Source organism: Crinia signifera, chromosome 3, assembly GCF_055691185.1.
Source record: "Crinia signifera chromosome 3, ASM5569118v1, whole genome shotgun sequence".
NCBI lineage: Eukaryota > Metazoa > Chordata > Amphibia > Anura > Myobatrachidae > Crinia > Crinia signifera.
In genome coordinates, this window is record NC_139219.1 from 326,034,846 (window position 1) to 326,060,961 (window position 26,116).

Genomic DNA, 26,116 nt, shown 5'->3' on the forward strand with positions numbered 1-26,116 from the left:
TAACTGTTTTCGCGGGTCAGCAGCAAGGGGTGGGACTAAAATTATGCAAATTGCGTCATTTTGCAGCATCTTAGCCCCGCGGACCCGCGAATCGCGGCGTTTGCATGGGGGCTGTACTTTAAGTCATCAGCCACCGACCAGGAGTTCCCACTGTCTCCTGAAGAGGCTATTTTAAAAGTTGGCAAGTATGGTACAAGTAGTAGAAGAATATTCCTTTTACTACGGGGGACAGATAGTGGTGGTGGCGGTGCTTCTAAATTTTGGCTTTGGGAGGAAATCCACCAAACAGAGAGAGAGAGAGAGAACATGCAAACTCCATTGACTACCTCATCTGTATTTGCTTTGCTCTCTTTGATCTGCAGTTGTGCTTTGGGTGATTTGTAACCCAGGTCCCTAATTCAGATCTGATTGTTAGGCTGCTAGTTTTAGGAGCCCTGCGATCAGGAATACGCCACCCCACCAGAGTAAAATCCCGGCCCACTCAAGCCTGCAAATTGCTTCTGAAATGCCCTGGCACGCCCGCGTTTTCCCTGACACTCCCAGAAAGCATCCGGGTACCACCCCCAAATGCCGGCTTCTGTCAATCAACCTTCAAAATGAACAGGCTTTTATCACAGGCAGGCCATAAGCATGCGCAGTCTATCGATAATCGATAATCGCACAGCCTGTGAATTTGCAGCTCTGTCATCAGGTCTGGATATCAATTAAACACTGCTACTGTACTGGGTGACAAATGTGAATAAGGCCCTGGAGGGATGAGGAGGTGCGCATTGGATTGTGCGCACTGCGACACATCTATTAGTAGCAGATTGCTTCGTGTAGACAATGAGAACCATCGCACGCATGTGATTTTTATTTAGAAATCCTCTAAAGTCCTCGTCGTTGCCTCTTGTTAATTAGCGGGTCGGACAGATGTTGCGAGGGACAATACTTTCTATTTGTGGCCCGCGCGCTCTGTGATCTCCCCCAATTACAGCGACGCGTGACACGTGCATTCCGCCCACACGAGCCGGCAAGAGGTTCCCCCGCTGTGCTGCAACACAACACCGCTGTTTATGTAGAAAGGCGCTGTGTGTGGGAACCAGCATTTGTCCCGGAGCAATTACACTTTTCACTGAGACTAAAATAATGTTCTCCTAAGCCGCAGCCTTTGTGTCAGTGATAACAAAACGGGAAGCGAAGGTCGTTGTGGTCTTATACATGGAGTAGGAGACGGGTTAAGGAACGTGTCTGCAGGTGAGACGAAAATATACTTCCATGTGGTTAGATCACTTCACAGTCATTACACGGATTACAGCGGTGTCAAATAAAAATGGTATTATCTGGTCTTTATTAAAAAATAAAAGAATAATACCATAAACATCCCCGGGGCTCATTCAGAGGTGGACGCTGTCAGAACACAGGCAGCTGTAATATGGAACATTTTTCATAAAATATAACCAATAGGGTTTTTCATAAAAAAAAAAAGAATCAACACAAACAAAAGGTGGACATGGAAATGTTTGACACGTGAAAACCATCCACATTGTGATTTAGCAAAGCAAATAATTTACCTGCCCCTAATCTTCTCTAGTACACCAATACGTCGAGCGCCTTGAGTCCTGTTGGAGAAAGTGCGCTATATAAATCTTATTTACTAATACTTACATGACATCCAGGTTATAATTGCAAAATGCTATACAGACATATGACTGCGGCAGCACTAATATTGGGAGTGCTCGGGCCCCTACAATGACTGTGCTGTCTCCTATAGACAGAGCTACATTGCGTTCCACCCATCACATATTGTGGGGACTGACCCACCGACCTGCAGATCAGTATTGCAAACTGCATTGAAAGGAGGCTTCAGGGGTGGAGAAAAGGGTTGGATCGGCCCAGTAAAGACACGCCCAGGAGTACAGAGCCATGCCCCTGAGTAGTGTGGCCACACCCCTTCACAGCAGTGCATGTACACTGCCCTGATCTTGCTCACTACCAGGTCTATTGAATACGATTTAAATACGTTCCTGAAAAAGCAACTTTCAAATGCGCCGCTATTCACTGCAATTTGGGAATGTGTTTCGGGGCTGTTAAACATTTGCCCTGGTGTCAGCACAGCTGCCCCAGTAAGCAGCTGCCCCGCAAAGGTACACTGTCAACATTTTCCATGTGTCAACATTTCATCAATGTCGAACTTGGGCATGTCGACCTTTTGCTATCGACCTAATAACTGTCAACCTGAACATTGTCTGTGAGCTTTACCACACTGATTATCGAGGGGCGCAAACTCTGATAAATAGGCCGCAAGACCTTCATGGGACCATATGCTCCGCGCTGTATAAATGACCTCCAGCGAATACAGATGCCATGCCGCTAAATTAGTCCCGTCGTGTCATCATCTAGCAGGAAATGTAAATGGAAAATAATGCTGGCTGCCGGGTCAGAGCAGATTGCTGTGTTCTAGAGCGAGCGTCTCCGCCACGCAGATGGAACACTGGCAGCAGCCATGCTGAATAGGAAGCCTGGTTCGTTCACTCATTGTGCCAGATTGCTGTGTTCTAGAGCGAGCGTCTCCGCCGCGCCGATGGAACGCTGGCAGCAGCCATGCTGAATAGGAAGCCTGCTTCGTTCACTTATTGTGCCAGTCATGAGGTCTCATTGCTGCGATCTATTGGACATCAGTAAGATGAAATGCTCGTTAAAACCCACAGAGTCATTTCCTCTAAAAGAGCTAATTACTGTCACAATTTATTAAGTACATATACTGTATAGTCACATACAGCAGCTTCTATTGCAGGTCACCCATCCCCCTCTGACTCTAAGCGAATTCAGCTTCGGTACTTGTGTATTTTGGCGGCGCCCCCGATGTCCGTCGTACGACGAACAGATCGCATCGCATGCCATGCACCCGATGGCATACGATGCGATGCGACGCGATTTTGACCCCCTATACGACCAAAAATCGTATAAGCACCCTAAAGGGTGCTTTTGAGCACCCAAATGGGTGCTTACAATGTTAAATGCACCCCCACGCCACCCCCCCACTATAAACGTGAACCTGAAGCGTGGCGAGCGCAGCGAGCCCGCGAGGGGCGGCGGTACGCGTCCTACGACCTTTTCATACCCCCACTATCCACGTCGGCGTGGAGTTGAGAATAGAATAGTGTGGCGAGCGCAGCGAGCCACCGAGCCCGAAGCGTGGCGAGGGGATGCGGATACCTTCACAGGTAAACGTGTCCCTTTGCGGGCTTCACAGGTATCCGCGTCCCCTCGCGGGGCTCGCTGCGCTCGCCACGCTTCGGGCTCGGTGGCTCGCTGCGCTCGCCACACTATTCTATTCTCAACTCCACGCCGACGTGGATAGTGGGGGTATGAAAAGGTCGTAGGACGCGTACCGCCGCCCCTCGCGGGCTCGCTGCGCTCGCCACGCTTCAGGTTCACGTTTATAGTGGGGGGGTGGCGTGGGGGTGCATTTAACATTGTAAGCACCCATTTGGGTGCTTAACATTGTATAAGCACCCATTAGGGTGCTTATACAATGTTTAATCGCATCGCATCGTATGGCATTGTATGCCATGTACAATGGCATACAATTTCAAAATTGTATGCCATCGTGCACTATCGTACGATATCGCGTCGCATCGCATACCATCGTATGCGTTATGGTATGCGATGCGATGGGCGCCGCCAAAATACACAAGTACCTCAGCTTCAAACTCCTCCCGTAGCGTATATCCGCGAAGGCGAATGGCCAAGGACTGAGACTTTTATCTGTGATGCCTGTAATAGTGATTTGGGTACTTATGTAGTATCTGGGCGTCCGATTTAGAAATCGCATCGCATCGCATGCGACCAAATCGTATGCGATGCGATGGTCAAGATTTTTCCATAGGATTCAATGTTAAAATGGTCTGAGTCCATTTTAACATAGAATTCAATGGGAAAAAGGGGTCCTTTTCCTTTCCCCACTATCCAAGTGGGCATGGAGTTGGATATAAACCTGTGGCGAGCATAGCGAGCCACCGAGCCCGAAGCGTGGCGAGCGGACACAGAATACTTTTTAAGAAATATGCGTTCGCTCGCCACGCTTCGGGCTCGGTGGCTCGTTGCGCTCGCCACGCTATATAAAATCAACTCTATGCCCACTTGGATAGTGGGGAAATGAACAGGACCTTCTTAACATTGAATCCTATGCAAAATCGCATCGAATCGCATCGCATCGCATCTGATTGTATGCCTTAAGGTAAGGCATACAATCACAAAATCGGCAGCCCAGATACTACATAAGTACCGTGATTTGTGATATGTCACCATCGGCCGCGCTATCGAAACAAGTACCAGCCTTGTAGCAATCAAATTTTAACAGAATGTCAGCGATATCTCCTGCTGCCGGCTATGTAACACAGAACACAGCGGTCTCCTTGTTGGCTATGGTCTGCGTCATTTTACCTGCTGTCCGCAACTTGGTCCTATTAGCTAACTCCGTATGACACTGTGGTTAGTGGTTCTGGCCTATAGAAAGGCATTACTTAAGGCTCCTCCCCTTATACCTAGCACTCACTTTTGGAAGGTGATCAAGGTTAGGGATTGTTGTAAGCCATCAATGTTTTGTTCTGATGGTAGTGGTTTTACCATTCAAAGGCGGCATTCCGATGTTAAGGGCCACGGAATGGTGAACATTTGCCAGCCGGCCATGCAGCAGCGGTTTTGTTCATGCCGGGCCACGCTGCAGATGTTTGCGCATTGCACAAATCATTTGACTTTTTCTCCTATCAAATTATTCTTATGCGATGGTCAGTTATCATCCCATTGAAAGTTTCCTTGGCGGCTGCATAGCTTTCATTTGATGGTGGACTTCCGATGTCCAACTCTAATCAGGGTTACAAAAGACCATACCTTGCGCGTTTCACATGTGCACCTTAACACTTCTGCAGGGAGCCCGGCAGTTGCCGCTACCAATTATCAGCAGATGTAGCAGTGGTAGGTCTTACCGGACCGCTGCCTGACGTATCAGCAGTTCTTGCACCAAATTAATACTGAATTGATCTAGATTTATTTGTATCTGTTGCCGCAACTCCCGGAATGTCAGATCCTTAAATCGTGCAATTAATAATGAATAAGGCCCGAAATGTTTCCTCTTGTGCAAGTAAAAGGAATACCTGCTAATCGGTCAGTATGTTGGTAAAAAAGGACTTTCAGAAAAAATTGTCAGCGCTACGGTTCGGCGTGATCCACCTTGGAAAAGTCCGTTCTGCGCTGACCGTGGTGACTTGTGTCCGGTAATCTGTGTGACGCAGAATAACTCTGTCGGAGGCGTCGGGCTGCTGAGATGAGCAGGGCGTTATGCTCATCACTTAGAAATGCGTGAAAGGCGATTTACAATGTCGAATTGCACCATGAGTCACTCAGAGAAGAGTCCGGTGGAATGATGCTAACAATAACATTGCAATATCTTTGCTTTCTCCTGTGATGATACGCTGTATACTCGCTGCTGAGTGTGGATGCACCCTCTCTAATGACCTTATGGAGTTACTCGTAGTTACAAACTGTGACATAGAGCAGGCGCAGTTCCCTGGTTATATATGACAGAGCCTTGTTATCCATAATGACATCTGTGATGGAGATGAGGTTTCCTTGGAAACAGGATCACGTGTCTGCAAACACTTTGTAGTGGTGATAACCAAACAGGAGCGCCAAGGAAACGGTAACGCACGTCAGTTGTGTGGGCAGCGCCAGATAACGCTGGTCTAGTTAGACCGTCAATCCCCAAATTATTCAGATTTGAACAGCGATCCATCTGCCTCATGTTACTTTCTGTGGGGAGATGTGTCAAACCTTCTAAAGAGGAGAAAGAGGCTTGATATATCTCCCCCTAGGAGAGCAGCAGAGCCTGGGCCGGTTTATGGGACTTGGGGCTTAAAATGAACAAGGGCCTATTATTGTGAGAAGCAGAGAAGACGCAGCCAGTTCCTCATGGGTGTGACCAGTGTCACATGGGTGTGGCTAGTTATGTGTGGGTGTGGTCAGAGCCATGTGGATTTCTACTCTGTTCTATACTGTCATCCCCAATGTTGCCCCAATGTTGCCCTAATTACATAAACATAGAAAAATTACACAATTTTGCGAGGAAATTGAAAAACAATTTTATTACTTAAATATACCAGTCCCTCGGTTCCTCAAGGCAGGTGTAATGTACTGTACTGGGGGCATATAGAGTTTGTTCTGTATGTGTCTGTTTATTTTACCGTTATTGTGTCTGGCCGAACATATAACATACATATAATACAACCACACCTGTTGGGAACTACACATCCCAGCATGCCTTGTCACAGTTTTGCTCTTTTCCCGTTTTTGTCTGACAAGATGCACTTTTTGTCCCCTCACAGACAGTAAGTGATGCCCAGTTCTTAGCCGGCCCTCCTCTCCGTGCCAGGATGTCGCTGGATGCCATCAGCCGATCCAAGGGGGGCACGTTTGTCAGGTCTGATGGACCCGCCGAGCCGCCGCCGCCACCGTCTGAGATGGAGATCAGTAAGGAAGAGATGCGGATCCTCAAAGTGTGTTTCCATAGCAACAGCTCCAACCTGATGAAGAACTTTAAGCTGGTGAAGTGCAGCATATTCACCGAGATACGGGTGAGTCCTGCAGACGAGTCAGGCATTGAAATGAGGCGTTGCCCGTAGCAACCAAATCAGGCGTTGAATGCAGGTGTTGCCCATTGGGAACGAGCTATCTTTTATCTAGTGCATTCTGTAAAGTGATCGCTAGAATCTCAGTGGTTGCCAAGAGAAACGCCTCCCCCTGCTTCTTAAGAAAGTTTGATAAGTCTCTCTCTCCCTCTCTCTCTATATATAAGTGACGTGCGTCAAGGTTGGGACAGCGATTATCAGCTGTTCATATGAGTTCACGCAGCCTATTATTAGCTGTTATCTCTTCTGTGTTCATTACTTTCCTTCAGGTATAGAAATGTGAGTGAGAAGTCAGACAATACGAGCTTTCTCTGCATTGTGGTGAGGCGTCATCTCTCCGCACCGTGGGTGCATTAGCTGCGCGCTGTGACGGAGGGAGCGTGGGTTCCTTGTTGCCTCTCGCTTTATTCCCTTCTTCTAACTCAAAGCAGGGATCTGGGGGCGGCTTCTGTAACTGGAAATAGAGGGACAGTGGCAGATAGCGCAGATACCTCTAGCAGCCCCTCTGTATAACATTCAGGGGGTACTTAATATTTGTGCATATATCCGCTAATAAATATACCCCTAAATATTGTAATTAGCGGAAATTCAGGCCTGCTCAGGGACATATCAGTGAGTGACTTTTGGGTCTACGGGCCTAATTCAAGCCAAGAGAAATTTGTTCTCAAAGTGGGCGAAACCATGCTGCACTGCAGGTGGGGCAGATGGAAAAGATGCAGAGAGAGTTAGATTTTGGGTGAGTTATTTTGTTTCTGCGCAAAGAAAATACTGGCTGCTTTATTTTTACACTGCAATTTTGATTTCAGTTTGAACATACCCCACACAAATCTAACTTTCTCACTTTGCACATGTTACATCTACCCCACCTGCAGTGCACATGGTTGCAGTCATTTAAAGAACAACTTTTCCCTGCGATGAAGTCTGATTAGGCCCAATGTAATAAGCCTTGAAGTCATTTTAGCCCCACCCCTTCTCTGCGGACCCACAAATCGCAGAGTTTGTGCTGAATAATGCCCCTTTCAGACAGCACTTTTTACCCGTTATTTTGACTTTTTTTACCATTTTAAAACGGTAATTTGTGCAGTCTGAAAGGTGCAGAGTAAATTTACCGGTTCTATTGAACTGGTATTTCTAAACGGTAATAAAGCAGGGACCCATCCGTTTCAGACCCGTTTTTTTTCAGCCACTGTTTTCTATGGGTTAAAACGGGTTCAGAGTTGTGAAGGAACAAAAACTGCACTGAAATACCGTATAAAGACATGCGGTGTGAAAGGGGTTTTAGCTGGCAGACCCGTTTTTAGAAACGTTTTAAAATAACTGGTCAACGCCAGTTTTGCGGTCTGAAAGCAGCATAAGGCTTGGTGATGTCAGTTTCTTCCCTGCCCCCTACTCCCAACATGCCACATTTGGGCCTCCTCTCCAGGCTTCTCCAGGGTTGCCGACTTTTACAGTCTCGTCTCCGGGAGAACCCCGGAGAGGAGACTGTCAGCATCACTTCTGGGGGCGGGGCCTAATGGAGACATCATCAGTCCCTGCCCCCAGTGATGCAAATCCCGCAATATGCGGTGAGGAGGCGGAGCTAAATCCGACAGATTTTTATATTTAGCCCTGCCCCTTCCGCTGAAACGCCGCGAATCACGGCAATTTCACGCTTCTGCCCGCAGGTAAATGAGGGGGGGGGGGGGAAGGAGACCGCCGGAATCCGGGAGAGTTGCCCGATTTTTGGGATCCTCCCGGCCATTCCGGGAGGGTTGGCAACCCTGGGCTTCTCCCAGAGAGGCAACATCAAAAGTATGAGGTAAAATACCAGCCAATCAGCTGCAACTTAGAACTCTGTTTGAACACACCCCACCCAAATCTAACTCTCCACGTCACATCTGCCCCACCTGCAACGCAGCATAGTTTTGCCCAGTTACTTGAACATTTGCTTTGCTTACAAACATGAATCAGACGCCGTGTGCTGTAATTTTGCACATAGTGAAGACTAAAAGAGGGAATGTAATATATACAACATAATGTCAGTGTTGCCGCAGAAGCTCGTGTACAAATGTCAGCCCCCCGCCCTTGAGCACGACCAGTGCCGGATTAAGCCTTCAGGGGGCCCGGGACACTTTAGACAGGGAGGCCCCCCTTGCACTTGTCATTACTGGCCACACTGGAGAATATTTCACTGTCAAAACATAGAGTAAAGGCAGCATAAACTTGGCCAATGGGTAACTGCAGGGGGGGAGGGTGTTTAATATTTTGTGTGTATATATATATATGTATATATATATATATATATGTATATATATATATGTATATATATATATATATATATATATATATATATATATATATATATATATACACATACGTACATACTTACCACATGAAAAGCCTGTGTTTGTCCCCCTGTACCTTACTTTGTAGGACTGTCAGAGACCTCACAGGCTCAGTGCTGCCTCTGATTGTAAACCCTCCCATGATGAGGCTGCTACTGTCCTCCATGGGCCTAAGAAGCATGCAATGAGCTCCACCAATCAGAGCTCAGTGTGCCTTGGCACCCGATGCTCAGCACCATTAATCATTGTCACATTGGCAGATAGGTGAAGCTGCAGCACTACCCCACTCCCATGCACAGGGGGCCCTAGCTAGAGGGGGGCCCCAGTGGTACTGACCCCCCCCCCCCCCCTGTGCCCCCTCTTTATTCTGGCCCTGAGCAGGACATTGAATGAAGCACATGCAGGGTTATCAGTGATGACTGGTTTGTGCCGTGTCTGAGCACCGTGTATTTACTGTAGACTGCGTCTCAAGATGTCTTGTTTCCAGTCGCTGTGCGCTACTGCCTGCTACTACATGTTGTGCCGCAGATCATATCGGGTTTACATTGCGCCAGATCCCAAACATGGTGCCTAATTCAGCAGCGATGGCTCAGTAGAAAATTCTAAAATCGAGCGATTATCGAATGTCTCTGCATTGTCTATGGGCTACACTCATTGGTGTAAATGTGAAGTCTGGAGCCGGAAGCCGGGGGGGTCTGCGCATGCGCGGTTAGCGCTGATCCCCCGCCGACCGCGCTGCCGCCAGGGCAGTGCGATCTGTAGCCATAGGCTACAATGGGCTATCGCCAACTCAGAATGGCGGTAGCCCAGGGGTGCGAAGCCAGGCAACTGTTCACATTTACACCAATGAGTATAGCCCGTACCTGAGCTGTTCAATAATCTTCCTGATGAAGCCTATGGGTTTATTAGGAATGCGGGACATCACCGCCGCGGCCTGAGCTGCTATTAGGGAACTGATAGACTGTACTCACCCCATGAAGTGGCTGTCTGTGGATATAATACGTGGAGTAGTGTACTGATACGGATCTGTGTGCAGGAGATCATCACCTCCATCCTGATGAGTGGCCGCATCGGTCCTGACATCCAGCATATGGAGAGTTATGGGCTGCGCCTCAAGCACCTGAAATCGGATGAGATCCACTGGCTGCATCCGGACATGTCGGTGGGGGAGGTGCAGGAGAAGTACGAGTGTCTCCACCTAGAGGCAGAGTGGAGGTAAGGCCATATTGTTATATGAATGTTGTTGTGCTGCCTTTAGTTTGTACAGCTGATATCTGACGCTGGTCCCTTCTAGTGCCGGTATAGTATATCATTCCTCATATGTGTCCAGACTGCTGCTCTCATAAAGATGTGATGGTATCTGCTCACAAAATAGAATTTGCAAAAAATAACAGAATTTAAACACACCAGGACCTAGCAGACCCCGTGTGTGACTCTTTTCAGAGAGCGCTGTCCGGTCAAATTAATACTCAAACAATTATATCATCCCAAAATATTATTATTTTACTTTCTATTAAAGCAGATTTTATAAGAATGTCATTTGGTTCAATGAACCCCAAACACATAAACAATAATAATACAGTACATGAAACACACAATAAAAAATGAATTAATAACAGTTAAGAATTGAAGGTTAAAAACGGGATTTCTGTATATCCCACAATAATAAGCTGCTTTTCAGAGGATTAATAACATTGGGCCTTATTTTGGTTCATTCTTTCTGACAAAATCCTTCTTAGATGGACAAAACCATTTGCACTGCAGGGGGGCAGGTGTAACATGTGCAGAGAGAATTAGATTTGGGTGAGTAATTTTGTTTCTGTGCAGGGAAAATACTGACTGCTTTATTTTTACACTGCAATATAGATCTCACTTTGAAGTAAAACCCCACCCAAATCTAATTCTCTCTGCACATGTTACATCTGCCCCACCTGCAGTGCACATGGTTTTGCCCATCTAAGAAGGATTTTGTCAGAAAGAATGAACCAAAATAAGGCCCATTAGTCCCATGCCATAGATAGATTTAGGATAATTCTGTATAAATGTACAGTAAGAGGCTTTAGTGGCAGGATTTAGAGGCGTATAACAAGCTTTTATGAGGCTCTTCTGTATATTAAATAACACAGTCTCGTGAAGTGTCACTCCAACAGCTGAAAGATAAAGCGGTGGGACAACAGACCATATATTATATCCCCTGCTTAATGCTTTTCCCAAAAGGGGTATTATATACAGTACCTTAAAAAAGTCCCCCCCCCCCCCCTTTACCCACTGACTGGACCATTTTCTCTTCAGCCTGCACTTTTGTACAACTGATTACCTTCTTAGCCTCCTTGGGATGTGATCGTTTGGTCTAAAGCAGGCATGTCCAACGTTGGCCCTCCAGATGTTGTGAAACTACAAATCCCAGCATGCTTTGCCACAGTTTTGCTATTAGAGAATGCTAAAACTATTGCAAAGCATGCTGGGATGTGTAGTTTCACAACATCTGGAGGGCCAACGTTGGACATGCCTGGTCTACAGCATGATGGTGGACAGTCATTAGGTCGACACCATTAGGTCGACATGGGTCTAGGTCGACATGGGAAAAGGTCGAAATGGTTCTAGGTTAAAGGTCATTAGTTCAACAGGTCGTTAGTTCGACAGGTCATTAGTTCGACAGTGTCTAGGTCGACAGTGAGAAGGTCAACGTGGGTTTTTTCACTTTTTTTTTGAGCCATCATGTGCCGACAGGCGGTATTTCATGCCCTATCATCCACTAGGGCGTGGTGGGAGAATAAAATAGTGTGCCGAGCGAGGCACCGTGCCCAACGCATTGCGAGCGCAGGGAGCGATGCGAGGGGATGCGGTGCACTTTAAACTGTGTCCATGTTGACTGTGTTGATATTCAGGTCAAAAAACAGTGAAAAACCCCATGTCGACGTTTTCTCTGTCGACCTAGACATTGTCGAACTAATGACCTGTCAAACTCACGACCTGTCGAACTAATGACCTTTCGACCTAGATCCATGTCGACCTTTTTCCAGGGAACCAGGCCCGAGGCCAAGTGGAGTAGGCTTTTACAAATGTAACTATTTATCGAGGACCCAAAGGGGTCTGCTGACACGGACAGTGCTCTTAGGTCTATCACGCATCACTCAGTTGACAGAAAGGCTTCTCTTTCACTGAAGAGTCTTAATGAGGAGGAAACAGACTGTCTGGCCACAGATTTGCTCTGTAAGCAGAAGCGTGTGGGTGACATGTACGAAACACTTTTTGTAGTAACCGGCCACTGTAGGCTCCCCTTATGTATTCCTGGGGTCTGCAGCAGACATCTGCACAGATCAAGCCTCGCATTCCTGAGCTGGGGCCCAATAGCTTACGCCAGGGGTTCCCTATCTTTTTTGAATTACAGCACCGTAGAGTATCAGAATTTTTTCACTGCACCCCTAGCCCCCCCCCCAGAAGCAGTATAAAAATATAATGTTAAGTGGATTGGGTTTACATGTGATTCTTAGGGTCAGCTATGTGGTAAAGGGCAGGATTTGCTTCTGTTTGTATATATTTTATGATTGGCGGCTGCCAGCACTGGTTTTGCCCATAAATAATTAACCATAAATAATTTGAATTGGTACTTGACCACCAACCCGTGGCACCCCTACAGGTTTTCCAAGGCACCCCAGGGTGCCACTGCACACAGTTTGGGAACCACTGGCTTCCGCCATCCTTAGATGACATTGTCACCTATTTGTGTCAACACCGCAAAGTGGTTTTCCGTCTCCGATAGTGGCCACTAGCGTAATGACACTGCCCAGACCACCCAGTGACAGTGTTGTATCATCGCTCCTCCTCATCCTCGCTCTGGGGTGTCACGTGTAACAGTCTGCGTCTTTATTCCCGTCCCCCCAGGTACGACCTACGAATCCGCTATCTGCCAGATAACTACATGGAGAGCTTCAAGAAGGATAAAACAACGTTACTCTACTTTTACCAGCAGGTACGCTGCGTTCTGCCTTCTATATAACACGGGAGCCTGATTGTTTGTGGCCAGCAGCTTTAGCACCCAGGGGGAGATGTACGAAGTCTTGGAGAGAGAGAAAGCAGAGCTTCTCTCAGTTATCTGGCACAGTCTATGAAGTGTTAGAACTGGTTGGTTGCCCCGGGTTACTGATCTACTTTATCGCTTTCTCCAAGACTGGATACACTTCACCCAAGGCCCAGCATCTGTGAATGATAACAGCCTGTTGCAGGCACTGATCAGCAGGTAGCATTGCAGCCAGTTTGTGCTGTCGGCATGAGGCGAAGCGGCAGAGATGACCTTGTCTGCATTCCCCCAGTCTGCTCCCAGGAGGAGTAGGAGGGGTAGGACCTTACACCGAGCTCCCTATCCGCAGGAACGTGTTACTTAGAATTAGCCAATGCCTCCCAGTATTGAACTATTTACTGTAAAGTCCACAGCACCAAAGTCCGCTCCACCTGTCTCTAAATGCTAGTGTGTAAAAGCAGAAGTTGCCCCGAAGACCATTCCTCACTTACTCCTATTATCATCCCTTCGTTAGGAGATAGGCGAGGCTCCTTATTACAGTATTATTATGCTGCTATTGGAACAAAAATAAAAAATGGCAATGCTGCCCTCTGCTGGATTTAAGTGTAAAGCGCCTTGATTATAAACTTAAACCAGAACTCCAGTAATACTATTGGCATAACTAAGATGTCACTATATTCTCATTAGGAACCAGATTTTTTTTTTTTACATTTTACTTGTATTTCCTGCATAATGTAGATACAAATGTACAAGTGTGTACGCCTGGGGGACAGAAGGGCAGACTGTGGGGATGCTCACTGTAGAAGTTAAGCTGAGCGACTTTTAATCGACAATGCATGTTAGATACAATATGGTAGACAGTGTACCCAACCACTGATTAAAGATAGAACATGAATTCTGCTTGCAAAAGTAGATTTTGTTTATTGTATTTAAAGAGCTAACCCACCCTCCACCCAAGGTAGTGACCTAGCGACCCCTACCCCCTACCCAACACATGCAGAAACAGGGTGAAACAAGTTGGAGTTGGCTGCATAGCTCCATGACTGTACAATCAGATGAATAATACATGGTAGTACATAGCATGAAGTCAGCCAGTGTCACTGTCTGTGTCTCCCCAGCTGAGGAATGATTACATGCAGCAATATGCCACCAAGGTCAGCGAGGGCATGGCCCTACAGCTCGGCTGCCTGGAACTCAGGTAAGGAACCCGCCCGCCAGCTCTCACTGCTACCCGTCTGTTACGCTTGTCGCATTATGAGGGATTGTGCTATTAGAGGCATTAGGCAGAGGGCATGGTGTGCCAGTGTGGGGTTTGCACAGAGTGCGCCATGGCATGGTGTGCCAGTGTGGGGTTTGCACAGAGTGCGGCATGGCATGGTGTGCCAGTGTGAGGTTTGCACAGAGTGCGGCATGGCATGGTGTGCCAGTGTGGGGTTTGCACAGAGTGCGGCATGGCATGGTGTGCCAGTGTGAAGTTTGCACAGAGTGCGGCATGGCATGGTGTGCCAGTGTGGGGTTAGCACAGAGTGCGGCATGGCATGGTGTGCCAGTGTGAGGTTTGCACAGAGTGGAGCATGGCATGGTGTGCCAGTGTGGGGTTTGCACAGAGTGCGGCACGGCATGGTGTGCCAGTGTGAGGTTTGCACAGAGTGCGGCATAGGCGGAACTGTGATGGAAGAGGATTAGTATCGGTAAGGTTCAATGAAGTAAGGAAAGATGGCGGATGAGAATGCCGGTAGCAGGAGGTTGGCAGTAGCCAAGGCGGGAATTAAGGAGAGTGGGTAAGAGTATTGGTAAAAAAAATCTTGTGCATTAAAAGGGCATAATCTGGTAGGTTGTGTAAGGTGCAGTTGATAGAATTGGGGAGAGACTGGTCGGGAGATCAAAGCTCGGAGAAAGGTAAAGTAGGAACCAATCAGAACCTAACTGTCTGTTTGAAAAATGTCACTTAGAAGCTGATCAGTTGGTTCTTTATCTCTTTCCACTTTATATACAACCTTTGATCAATCTTCCCCTGTATGTGAGGAATGAAGGCAGAGGCTGGAGTGAGGTGTGACACATCCTGTTGGAAGCCTAGAAATGGTGGTGATGGACATATGAAGGCAGGAGAGGATTCTGGGATAGTTTTGGTCACGCTGAGCTGTAGGTAGCATTGGAACCTCTATGCTGGGATGTCGGTTACCCCAGTTAGTACAGATGGGGAGGTACAGTACCGGTAGATCTAGTATGGGGAGGATCCAGATGGGGCGGTGCAGTACCGGTAGATCTAGCACGGGAGGATCCAGATGAGGAGGTACAGTACCGGTAGGTCTAGTACGGGGAGGATCCAGATGGGGAGATACAGTACCGGTAGATTTAGTATAGGGAGGATCCAGATGGGGTGGTACATTACCGATATATCTAGTACGGGGAGGATCAAGATCGGGAGGTACAGTACTCATAGATCTAGTACGGGGAGGATCCAGATTGGGAGGTACAGTACCGGTAGATCTAGTATGGGGATAATCCAGATGGGGAGGTACAGTACCGGTAGATCTAGCACGGGAGGATCCAGATGAGGAGGTACAGTACCGGCAGGTCTAGAATAGGGAGGATCCAGATGGGGTGGTACAGTACCGGTAGATCTAGTATGGGGATAATCCAGATGGGGAGGTACAGTACCGGTAGATCTAGTACAGGAAGGATCCAGATGGGGAGGTACAGTACCGGTAGATCTAGTACGGGGAGGATCCAGATGGGGAGGTACCGGTAGATCTAGTACGGGGAGGATCCAGACTGGGAGGTACAGTACCGGTAGATTTAGTATGGGGAGGATCCAGACAGGGAGGTACAGTACAGGTAGAGCTAGTACGGGGAGGATCCAGGTGGGGAGGTACAGTACCGGTAGATCTAGTACGGGGAGGATCCAGATGGGGCAGTACAGTACCGGTAGATCTAGTACGAGGAGGATCCAGATGGGGAGGTACAGTACCGGTAGATCTAGTACGGGGAGGATCCAGATGGGGAGGTACAGTACAGGTAGGTCTAGTACGGGGAGGATCCAGGTGGGGAGGTACAGTACCGGTAGATCTAGTACGGGGAGGATCCAGATGGGGAGGTACAGTACCGGTAGATTTAGTATGGGGAGGATCCAGACGGGGAGGTACAGTACCGGTAGATCTAGTACGGGGAGGATCCAGATGGGGAGGTACAGTACTGGTAGATCTAGTACGGGGAGGATCCAGACGGGGAGGTACAGTACCGGTAGATCTAGTACGGGGAGGATCCAGATGGGGCGGTACAGTACCGGTAGATCTAGTACGGGGAGGATCCAGATGGGGAGGTACAGTACCGGTAGATCTAGTACGGGGAGGATCCAGAAGGGGAGGTACAGTACTGGTAGATCGTAGTATCAGTGCGGAGGTGGCACTGGGTCTAATAAACAGCTAGCTCATTAGTAACATAACATTGATCAGAAATAATGACTCTTGTACATTATATATAGTGGGTGTGCGCTTGCAGGTGTTGCGTTCATGATAGTACAGTACAGTAAGTGGTTCCTATATGTTTTCCAGGCGGTTCTACAAGGACATGCCCCAGAACGCCCTGGAGAAAAGATCCAACTTTGATTTCTTAGAGTAAGTATACACAACGCAGATACGAGACGCTGAGTGTAATTCGCAGAGCTGGGTACTGGCATGTCGGTATTACGTAACACCTGCTGTACACCCACGGGTAGACTGACACTTACTGTAGTGTGCAGTGATATCTGGGGACGCAGGACGCACTCATTCCCATTGGATGTATTAACAAAGCAAAATAAGAGAAACAGGCTAGAATGGAGAAATGAGCACAAAATTAAGGACAAAGGCTCCTGATTCAGCTGTTAGCCCCCCCCTTCCCTCCTCACCTACCCACTTGTATGCCCCCTGCATCCCTGACTCCCCTCTCCCCCTTCCCTCCTCACCTACCCATTTGTATGCCCCCTCCATCCCTGACTCCCCCCCCCCCTTCCCTCCTCACCTACCCACTTGTATGCCGCCTCTATCCCTGCCTCCCCTCTCCCCCTTCCCTCCTCACATACCCACTTGTATGCCCCCTCCATCCCTGACTCCCCCCCTCCCTCCTCACCTACCCACTTGTATGCCCCCTCCATCCCTGACTCCCCCCCCTTCCCTCCTCACCTACCCAATTGTATGCCCCCTCTATCCCTGTCTCCCCTCTCCCCCACCCTGTTCCTAGTCTAGCTTCCTCCACATATGTGCCATCAGCTCTCTCTCTCTCTCTGTATGTGGAGGGACAGCCAATTGCTTGATAGGCTGTTATGGGCAAATACTTCCAGGAATCAATCTATAAAACCTGGAACTGTTCCTGATACTTAGGACCCTACATTACTCCACTGTTTGTCCCCCAGGGGTGCAGGACGTACCATGGACCACCTAGTGATGCCTACCCCTTGTCCAGTAGCTGCCATTTCTCCCTTGCATCATTAATGACGCTTGTCCTAAGTGAAGTTCTAGGCTCCTACCTCTCCTCTCCTGACATCTCCCCCACTCTCCTCACTCGGATCTCCAACTCTCTCTCTCTAATATCTCTTCTTGGACGTCACAGCGCTTTCTTACAGATACTGTACCATGTATAATACTTCCCACCCTCCTCATAACCTCACCTCCCACCCTCTCATTATCTATCAACCATCTCCTCTAGCCCCCAAGTCCTGCCACTTCCATCTCAGAGATATTGCCAGGATCAGACCCTATCTCACCCAGTATGCTACCAAGACCCTTGTCCACTCTCTGGTCATCTCCAGACTGGACTACTGTAATATCCTCCTATATGGCCTCTCTGACATCCACCTCTCTCCACACCAATCTATCCTCAACGCTGCTCCCCAGCTCATCTTCCTCTCCAAACGTACTCTGTCCACCTCCCTTCTCCTACAAGCCTGACACCGGCTCACCTTCCAAATCCAGTTCATGCTCCTCACACTCACTTACAAAGCCCTACCCAATTTACACCTCTGACTTCATCTCCATTTACACTCCCATCATTTTCTCTTTGCTAATTCACTCCGCCTCTCCTGTATGCTGATTACTTTCTCCTACCTCCAACATTTACCCATGCTGCTCCCTACCTCTGGAATTCTCTCCCTCTGCCTACCAGACTTTCATTGTTAGAAGCTGTAGTAAATTCTCCCCTTTGTGTTGATCCTATAATACTGATCTCTGTGTGTTATTACCTGCAGGAAAGAGGTGGGCCTGGACATGTTCTTCCCCAAACAGATGCAGGAGAGTCTGAAGGTAAGGAGTGCACAGGGCGCCTACTGAGCCTTCACCACTTACGGATCACCGGAGATATCAACACGTATCTTATACCAAATATACAAACATATTCCATAGATCCACACAATGGATAATACAGGCTGCAGGTACGGCCGCCGAGGTGATCCTGATCCAGTTAGCGCTGCTGTGTCTTTAGCGAGGGTGCTGGTGGAACGTTTAGCGCCTGAGTCACACTCCGCTGCTGCACGCAATGCCGGCACCGGTATCCCAGCTACCCCTGCAGTGGCCGAACATGTGGGTGTTGGCCTAGGTGCAAAAATATAATTTGGGTCCCCCTCCTCCACCGTAACCCAAGTCCATAATATGCAGCACAGCAGTGGGTTACAGGGAGGGGCAGAGGGTGACAAGGAGAGGCAGGGGGACATATAAGAGCAAAGCCATAATATGTTGTCTCTGTTGTGTGCGCAGCCCAAGCAGTTCCGGAAGATGATCCAGCAGACGTTCCAGCAGTACGGATCCCTGAAGGAGGAAGAGTGCATAATGCGCTTCCTGGGCACGTTGTCCAGCTTCACCTCCATCGACCAGGAGACCTACAGATGTGAGCTGGCTGTGAGTATTACACACCGACTGGTAACCGGCTGCTGGGGGACTACAAGTCTCAGACTGGCAGGGAAGAGGGACAGCAGGTACAAGTACTTTCTGCTTTTGTCGCCCATTGTTCTTGGGGGATGTAACTAAAGAAGTCAGCATAAAAGTTACAAAGTTACAAGTTGGAATCCGGCTCATGTACTGTACAGCGCATAGGCGGCCATTGGTCTGCACATATGTCAGTGTGACGTCTGGCGGGATGGGATCAGGTTCATGCTTAAGTCAATTCTAATAGGAGTAACTGGATACACAGAAGGGGACGAGGCTGGTATATTATATACTTCTGATCTGGGGAAAGGATGGATTAAGGTAATCAGCGTTTTCTTTTCAGCAAGGGTGGAGCATCACCGTGGACATAGTCATTGGCCCCAAGGGAATCCGCCAGCTGACAGCAAAGGACTCCAAGGTGAGAATTTCACATATTGCCGTAATGTGAGCATGTGCAATAACAATGTCCTTTAGGCCTCAGTGATGTCACTAATTCATAGCGACTCGGTAGGCTGCACACTCACTGATGTCACAAGATCCTAGTGACTGGATAGGCTGCACAATCAGTGATGTCACTAGATCCTAGTGAGGGAAGAGGCTGCACACTCAGTGATGTCACTGGCTCCTAGTGACTGGATAGGCTGCACACTCAGTGATGTCACTGGCTCCTAGTGACTGGATAGTCTGCACACTCAGTGATGTCACTGGCTCCTATTGACTGTATAGGCTGCACTCTCAGTGAAGTCACTGGCTCCTAGTGACTGGATGGTCTGCACTCTTAGTGATGTCACTGGCTCCTAGTGACTGGATAGTCTGCACTCTCAGTGATGTCACTGGCTCCTATTGACTGTATAGGCTGCACTCTCAGTGAAGTCACTGGCTCCTAGTGACTGGATGGTCTGCACTCTTAGTGATGTCACTGGCTCCTAGTGACTGGATAGGCTGCACACTCAGTGATGTCACTGGCTCCTAGTGACTGGATAGTCTGCACACTCAGTGATGTCACTGGCTCCTATTGACTGTATAGGCTGCACTCTCAGTGAAGTCACTGGCTCCTAGTGACTGGATGGTCTGCACTCTTAGTGATGTCACTGGCTCCTAGTGACTGGATAGTCTGCACTCTCAGTGATGTCACTGGCTCCTATTGACTGTATAGGCTGCACTCTCAGTGAAGTCACTGGCTCCTAGTGACTGGATGGTCTGCACTCTTAGTGATGTCACTGGCTCCTAGTGACTGGATAGTCTGCACTCTCAGTGATGTATTTGGCTCCTACTGACTGGATAGGCTGCACACTCAGTGATGTCACTGGCTTCTAGTGTCTGGATAGGCTGCACTCTCAGTAATGTAACTGACTTCTAGTGGCTGAATAGTCTGCACACTCTGTGATGTCACAGGATCCTAGTAACTGGATAGGCTGCATGCTCAGTGATGTCACTGGCTCCTAGTACCTGGATAGGCTGCACTCTTAGTAATGTAACTGACTTCTAGTGGCTGAATAGTCTGCACACTCTGTGATGTCACAGGATCCTAGTAACTGGATAGGCTGCATGCTCAGTGATGTCACTGGATCCTAGTGACTGGATAGTCTGCACAATCAGTGATGTCACAGGATCCTAGTAACTCTATAGTCTGCACACTCAGTGATGTCACTGGCTCCTAGCGACTGGATAGTCTGCACACTCAGTGATATCACAGGATCCTAGTTACTGGATAGTCTGCGCACTTAGTGATATCAAAGGATCCTAGTGACTGGATAGTCTGCACACTCAGTGATGTCACTGGCTCCTAGTGACTGGATGGTCTGCACTCTTAGTGCTGTCACTGGATCCTATTGACTGATTAGGCTGCACTCTGTGATGACACTGGTTCTGGATAGGTTGCATTCTCTGTGATGTCATTCACTCCTAGTCAATGATAGTCTAAAGCAGGTCTAGCCAACCTGTGACTCCATCCTCCCACAGCCTGTCTCCCTCTGGCACCTGGTGTGTCAAGAGTAAAAGAGATGCAGGACCATTAGATGCCAGATAAACAGTGTGGAATCCCTTTCTGATAAAACGTGGAATGTTCCATGTGGAATTTTCTTCTGTTTGTTCCTGGCTTGGGTTCCAGAAGGGCGCTAAAACCATGGTTATATGCCAATTGTATGCCTTCTGGTTGTTGCCCAGCACACATTAGTGGTCCGGGCTGCTGTGTGGACACTACCCTGCATTCGGCATTGCAGTCAGTAACATCTGCACTCTCTCTCTCTCTCTCTCTCTCTCTCTACAGCCCACGTGTTTTTCAGAATTTAAACAGATTAAATCTATCAAGTGCTCGCTGCTAGATGACGGGCGGGCGCTGCTGCTGCTGGGAATATCCGGAGCCCCCCAGGTAAGCGCACAGTGATTGTCTACAGGGGAGGGCTTGTCATCGTGCATCACATACAGTTTACTCTCCAGAGAATGTTTCCTTGCCCATGAAGCTTACGATCAAATCTTTTTGTGTTAGGACATAAATAGAAAAAATTCATAATTGATTTTGCTTTGCCAAGAAAAAAAATTCCCTTAACTCTTAAAGCGCAACAGAATTTGCTGCAACATATAAGAAACTGTAATAAAGAAAATAAATCAGTTTCCTATTCAGCCATAATTTCCTATTCAGCCATAATCCCCCATAATGCATTGCTGATTGCCCTGGCTGTAAGTATTCATGGTTCTGCAATAAACCAATAAATAGGATCTGTTTGTATTTTCTTAGCCTTTAGCCATCAAAACCTTGTCACTGGCGGTGGCTGAAAACATGGCTGACCTCATTGACGGATACTGCCGGTTACACAATGAATTCAAGGAGTCTGTGATTGTCTATCCCGGGAAAGGTGAGATCTTCTGCTTAATGCATCTGTATTTAATTTATTACAGAACTTCTCCACATGCTCCTCACTTGCTCCAAAATTCCCCACAGGCCACAGTATGCCCCCCCATAAGCACACCTGCTCGCTATAAGATTCCACCAGGTTACTGTATGCCCCCCATAAGCACAGCTGCTCACCATAATATTCCTCCACATGCCACAGTGTGCCCCCCATAAGCACACCTGCTCGCCATAAGATTCCTCCATATGCCACAGTATGCCCCCCCATAAGCACACCTGCTCGCTATAAGATTCCCCCACAGGCCACAGTATACCCCCCATAAGCACACCTGCTCGTTATAAGATTCCCCCACAGGCCACAGTATGCCCCCCCCATAAGCACACCTGCTCGCTATAAGATTCCCCCACAGGCCACAGTATACCCCCCATAAGCACACCTGCTCGTTATAAGATTCCCCCATATGCCACAGTATGCCCCCCATAAGCACACCTGCTCGTTATAAGATTCCCCCACAGGCCACAGTATGCCCCCCATAAGCACACCTGCTCGTTATAAGATTCCCCCACAGGCCACAGTATGCCCCCCATAAGCACACCTGCTCCTGATAAGATTCCCCCACATGCCACCGTATGCCCCCCATAAGCACACCTGCTCGCCATAAGATTCCCCCACAGGCCACAGCATGCCCCCCATAAGCACACCTGCTTACTATAAGATTCCCCCACATGCCACAGTATGCCCCCCATAAGCACACCTGCTCGCCATAAGATTCCCGCACATGCCACAGTATGCCCCCCATAAGCACACCTGCTCGCCATAAGATCCCCCACATGCCACTGTATGCCTCCCATAAGCACACCTGCTCGCCATAAGATCCCCCACATGCCACTGTATGCCTCCCATAGGCATTACTGCTCACATAGGATTCCATCACAGGCCACAGCATGCCCCCCATAGGCATTACTGCTCGCCATAAGATTCCCCCACATGCCACAGTATGCCCCCCATAAGCAAACCTTCTCTCCATAAGATCCCCCCACATGCCACAGTATGCCCCCATAAGCACACCTGCTCTCCATAAGATTCCCCCACATGCCACAGTATGCCCCCCATAAGCACACCTGTTTGCTATAAGATTCCCCCACATGCCACACAGACTTTTGTATATGCCACTGAGAGCTCCCCTCAAGACACACCGACTTCCCCACGTCCCTTACAGATCTCCCCACATCCCATGCACATCTTCCCACATCCCACACAGAGCTGGCCATGTCCCACGCAGATCTCCTAATGGGGCAGATGTGGAGGATCAGATTTGTTACAGTGAGTAGGATTGGATTTGTAGCCATGTGTAGCATTGGATTTGTAGCAGTGAATAGGATGGATTTGTAGTAGTGTGTAGGATGGATTTGTAGCAGCAGGTAGGATGGATTTGTAGCAGTAAGAAGGATTGGATTTGTAGCAGTGCATTTGATAGATTTGTTGCAGTAGGTGGGATTGGATTTGTAGCAGTTAGTGGGATTTAATTTTCTAGCTGAATGAGTGGGATTGAATTTGTAGCAGTGAGTAGGATTGGATTTGTAGCAGTGAGTGGAATTGGATTTGTAGCAGTAAGTAGGTATTGGAATTGTAGCAGTGAGTGGAATTGGAATTGTAGCAGTTTGTAGAATTAGATATGTAGCAGCAAGTAGGATTGAATTTGTAGCATTGTGTAGGATGCATTTGAGGCAGTAAGTGATATTGAATTTGTAGCAGTAAGTAGGATTGGATTTGTAGCAGTGGGTCAAATTGGATTTGTAGCAGTGAGTGGGATTGGATTTGAAGCAATGAGTGGAATTGGATTTGTAGCAGTAAGTAGGATTAGATATGTAGCAGTAAGTAGGATTGGATTTGTAGCAGTAAGTAGGATTGGATTTGTAGCAATGAGTGGAATTGGATTTGTAGCAGTGAGTAGGATTGGATTTGTAGCAGTAAGTAGGATTGGATTTGTAGCAGTGAGTGGAATTGAATTTGTAGCAGTGAGTGGGATTGCATTTGTAGCAGTGAGTAGGATTGGATTTGTAGCAGTGAGTAGAATTGGATTTGTAGCAGTCAGTGGAATTGGATTTGTAGCAGTAAGTAGGTATTGGATGTGTAGCAGTGAGTGGAATTGGAATTGTAGCAATGAGTGGAATTGGATTTGTAGCAGCAAGTAGGATTGAATTTGTAGCAGTGTGTAGGATAGATTTGTAGCAGTTAGTGGGATTGAATTTTCTAGTTTAATGAGTGGGATTGAATTTGTAGCAGTGAGTAGGATTGGATTTGTAGCAGTAAGTAGGTATTGGATTTGTAGCAGTGAGTGGAATTGGAATTGTAGCAGTTTGTAGAATTAGATATGTAGCAGCAAGTAGGATTGAATTTGTAGCAGTAAGTAGGATTGGATTTGTAGCAGTGGGTCGAATTGGATTTGTAGCAGTGAGTGGGATTGGATTTGCAGCAGTGAGTGGAATTGTATTTGTAGCATTAAATTGGATAGGATTTGTAGCAGTGAGTGGAATTTGATTTGTAGCAGTGAGTAGGATTTGATGTTTAACAGTAAGTAGGATTGGCTTTGTAGCAGCAAGTAGGATTGGATTTGTAGCAATGAGTGGAATTGGATTTGTAGCAGTAAGTAGGATTTGATGTGTAGCAATAAGTAGGATTGGATTTGTAGCAGCAAGTAGGATTGGATTTGTAGCAGTGAGTGGAATTGAATTTGTAGCAGTGAGTGGGATTGCATTTGTAGCAATGAGTAGGATTGCATTTGTAGCAGTGAGTGGAATTGGATTTGTAGCAGTAAGTAGGTATTGGATTTGTAGCAGTGAGTGGAATTGGATTTGTAGCAGTAAGTAGGTATTGCATTTGTAGCAGTGAGTAGGATTGGATTTGTAGCAGTGAGTAGGATTGGATTTGTAGCAGTGAGTGGAATTGGATTTGTAGCAGTAAGTAGGTATTGGATTTGTAGCAGTAAGTGGAATTGGAATTGTAGCAGTTTGTAGCATTAGATATGTAGCAGCAAGTAGGATTGAATTTGTAGCAGTGTGTAGGATGGATTTGTAGCAGTTAGTGGGATTGAATTTTCTAGCTGAATGAATGGGATTGAATTTGTAGCAGTGAGTAGGATTGGATTTGTAGCAGTGAGTGGAATTGGATTTGTAACAGTAAGTAGGTATTGGATTTGTAGCAGTGAGTGAAATTGGAATTGTAGCAGTTTGTAGAATTAGATTTGTAGCAGCAAGTAGGATTGAATTTGTAGCAGTGTGTAGGATGGATTTGAGGCAGCAAGTGATATTGAATTTGTAGCAGTGAGTGGGATTGGATTTGCAGCAGTGAGTGATATTGAATTTGTAGCAGTGAGTGGGATTGGATTTGCAGCAGTGAGTGGAATTGGATTTGTAGCAGTAAGTAGGATTAGATATGTAGCAGCAAGTAGGATTGAATTTGTAGCAGTGTGTAGGATGGATTTGTAGCAGTTAGTGGGATTGAATTTTCTAGCTGAATGAATGGGATTGAATTTGTAGCAGTGAGTAGGATTGGATTTGTAGCAGTGAGTGGAATTGGATTTGTAGCAGTAAGTAGGTATTGGATTTGTAGCAGTGAGTGAAATTGGAATTGTAGCAGTTTGTAGAATTAGATTTGTAGCAGCAAGTAGGATTGAATTTGTAGCAGTGTGTAGGATGGATTTGAGGCAGTAAGTGATATTGAATTTGTAGCAGTGAGTGGGATTGGATTTGCAGCAGTGAGTGATATTGAATTTGTAGCAGTGAGTGGGATTGGATTTGCAGCAGTGAGTGGAATTGGATTTGTAGCAGTAAGTAGGATTAGATATGTAGCAGTAAGTAGGATTGGATTTGTAGCAGTAAGTAGGATTGGATTTGTAGCAATGAGTGGAATTGGATTTGTAGCAGTGAGTGAGATTGGATTTGTAGCAGTAAGTAGGATTGGATTTGTAGCAGTGAGTGGAATTGAATTTGTAGCAGTGAGTGGGATTGCATTTGTAGCAGTGAGTATGATTGGATTTGTAGCAGTGAGTAGAATTGAATTTGTAGCAGTCAGTGGAATTGGATTTGTAGCAGTAAGTAGGTATTGGATTTGTAGCAGTGAGTGGAATTGGAATTGTAGCAATGAGTGGAATTGGATTTGTAGCAGCAAGTAAGATTGAATTTGTAGCAGTGTGTAGGATAGATTTGTAGCAGTTAGTGGGATTGAATTTTCTAGCTGAATGAGTGGGATTGAATTTGTAGCAGTGAGTGGAATTGGATTTGTAGCAGTAAGTAGGTATTGGATTTGTAGCAGTGAGTGAAATTGGAATTGTAGCAGTTTGTAGAATTAGATT

At 47.2% G+C, this 26,116-nt stretch overlaps 1 protein-coding gene across 1 annotated transcript in view; it reads left to right on the top strand.

Moving 5' to 3' along the window:
* PTK2B (protein tyrosine kinase 2 beta) overlaps positions 1-26,116 on the top strand; it is a 109,787-nt gene that overhangs the window by 36,597 nt on the left and 47,074 nt on the right. Inside the window, exons 2-11 of the mRNA XM_083175056.1 lie at positions 6,366-6,614; positions 10,029-10,207; positions 12,878-12,965; positions 14,132-14,211; positions 16,568-16,630; positions 18,238-18,292; positions 18,743-18,883; positions 19,254-19,328; positions 21,180-21,281; positions 21,648-21,765. Coding sequence (XP_083031182.1) covers positions 6,414-6,614; positions 10,029-10,207; positions 12,878-12,965; positions 14,132-14,211; positions 16,568-16,630; positions 18,238-18,292; positions 18,743-18,883; positions 19,254-19,328; positions 21,180-21,281; positions 21,648-21,765 — 1,102 coding nt within the window. The 5' untranslated portion in view covers positions 6,366-6,413. The remainder of the gene's footprint in view (positions 1-6,365; positions 6,615-10,028; positions 10,208-12,877; positions 12,966-14,131; positions 14,212-16,567; positions 16,631-18,237; positions 18,293-18,742; positions 18,884-19,253; positions 19,329-21,179; positions 21,282-21,647; positions 21,766-26,116) is intronic.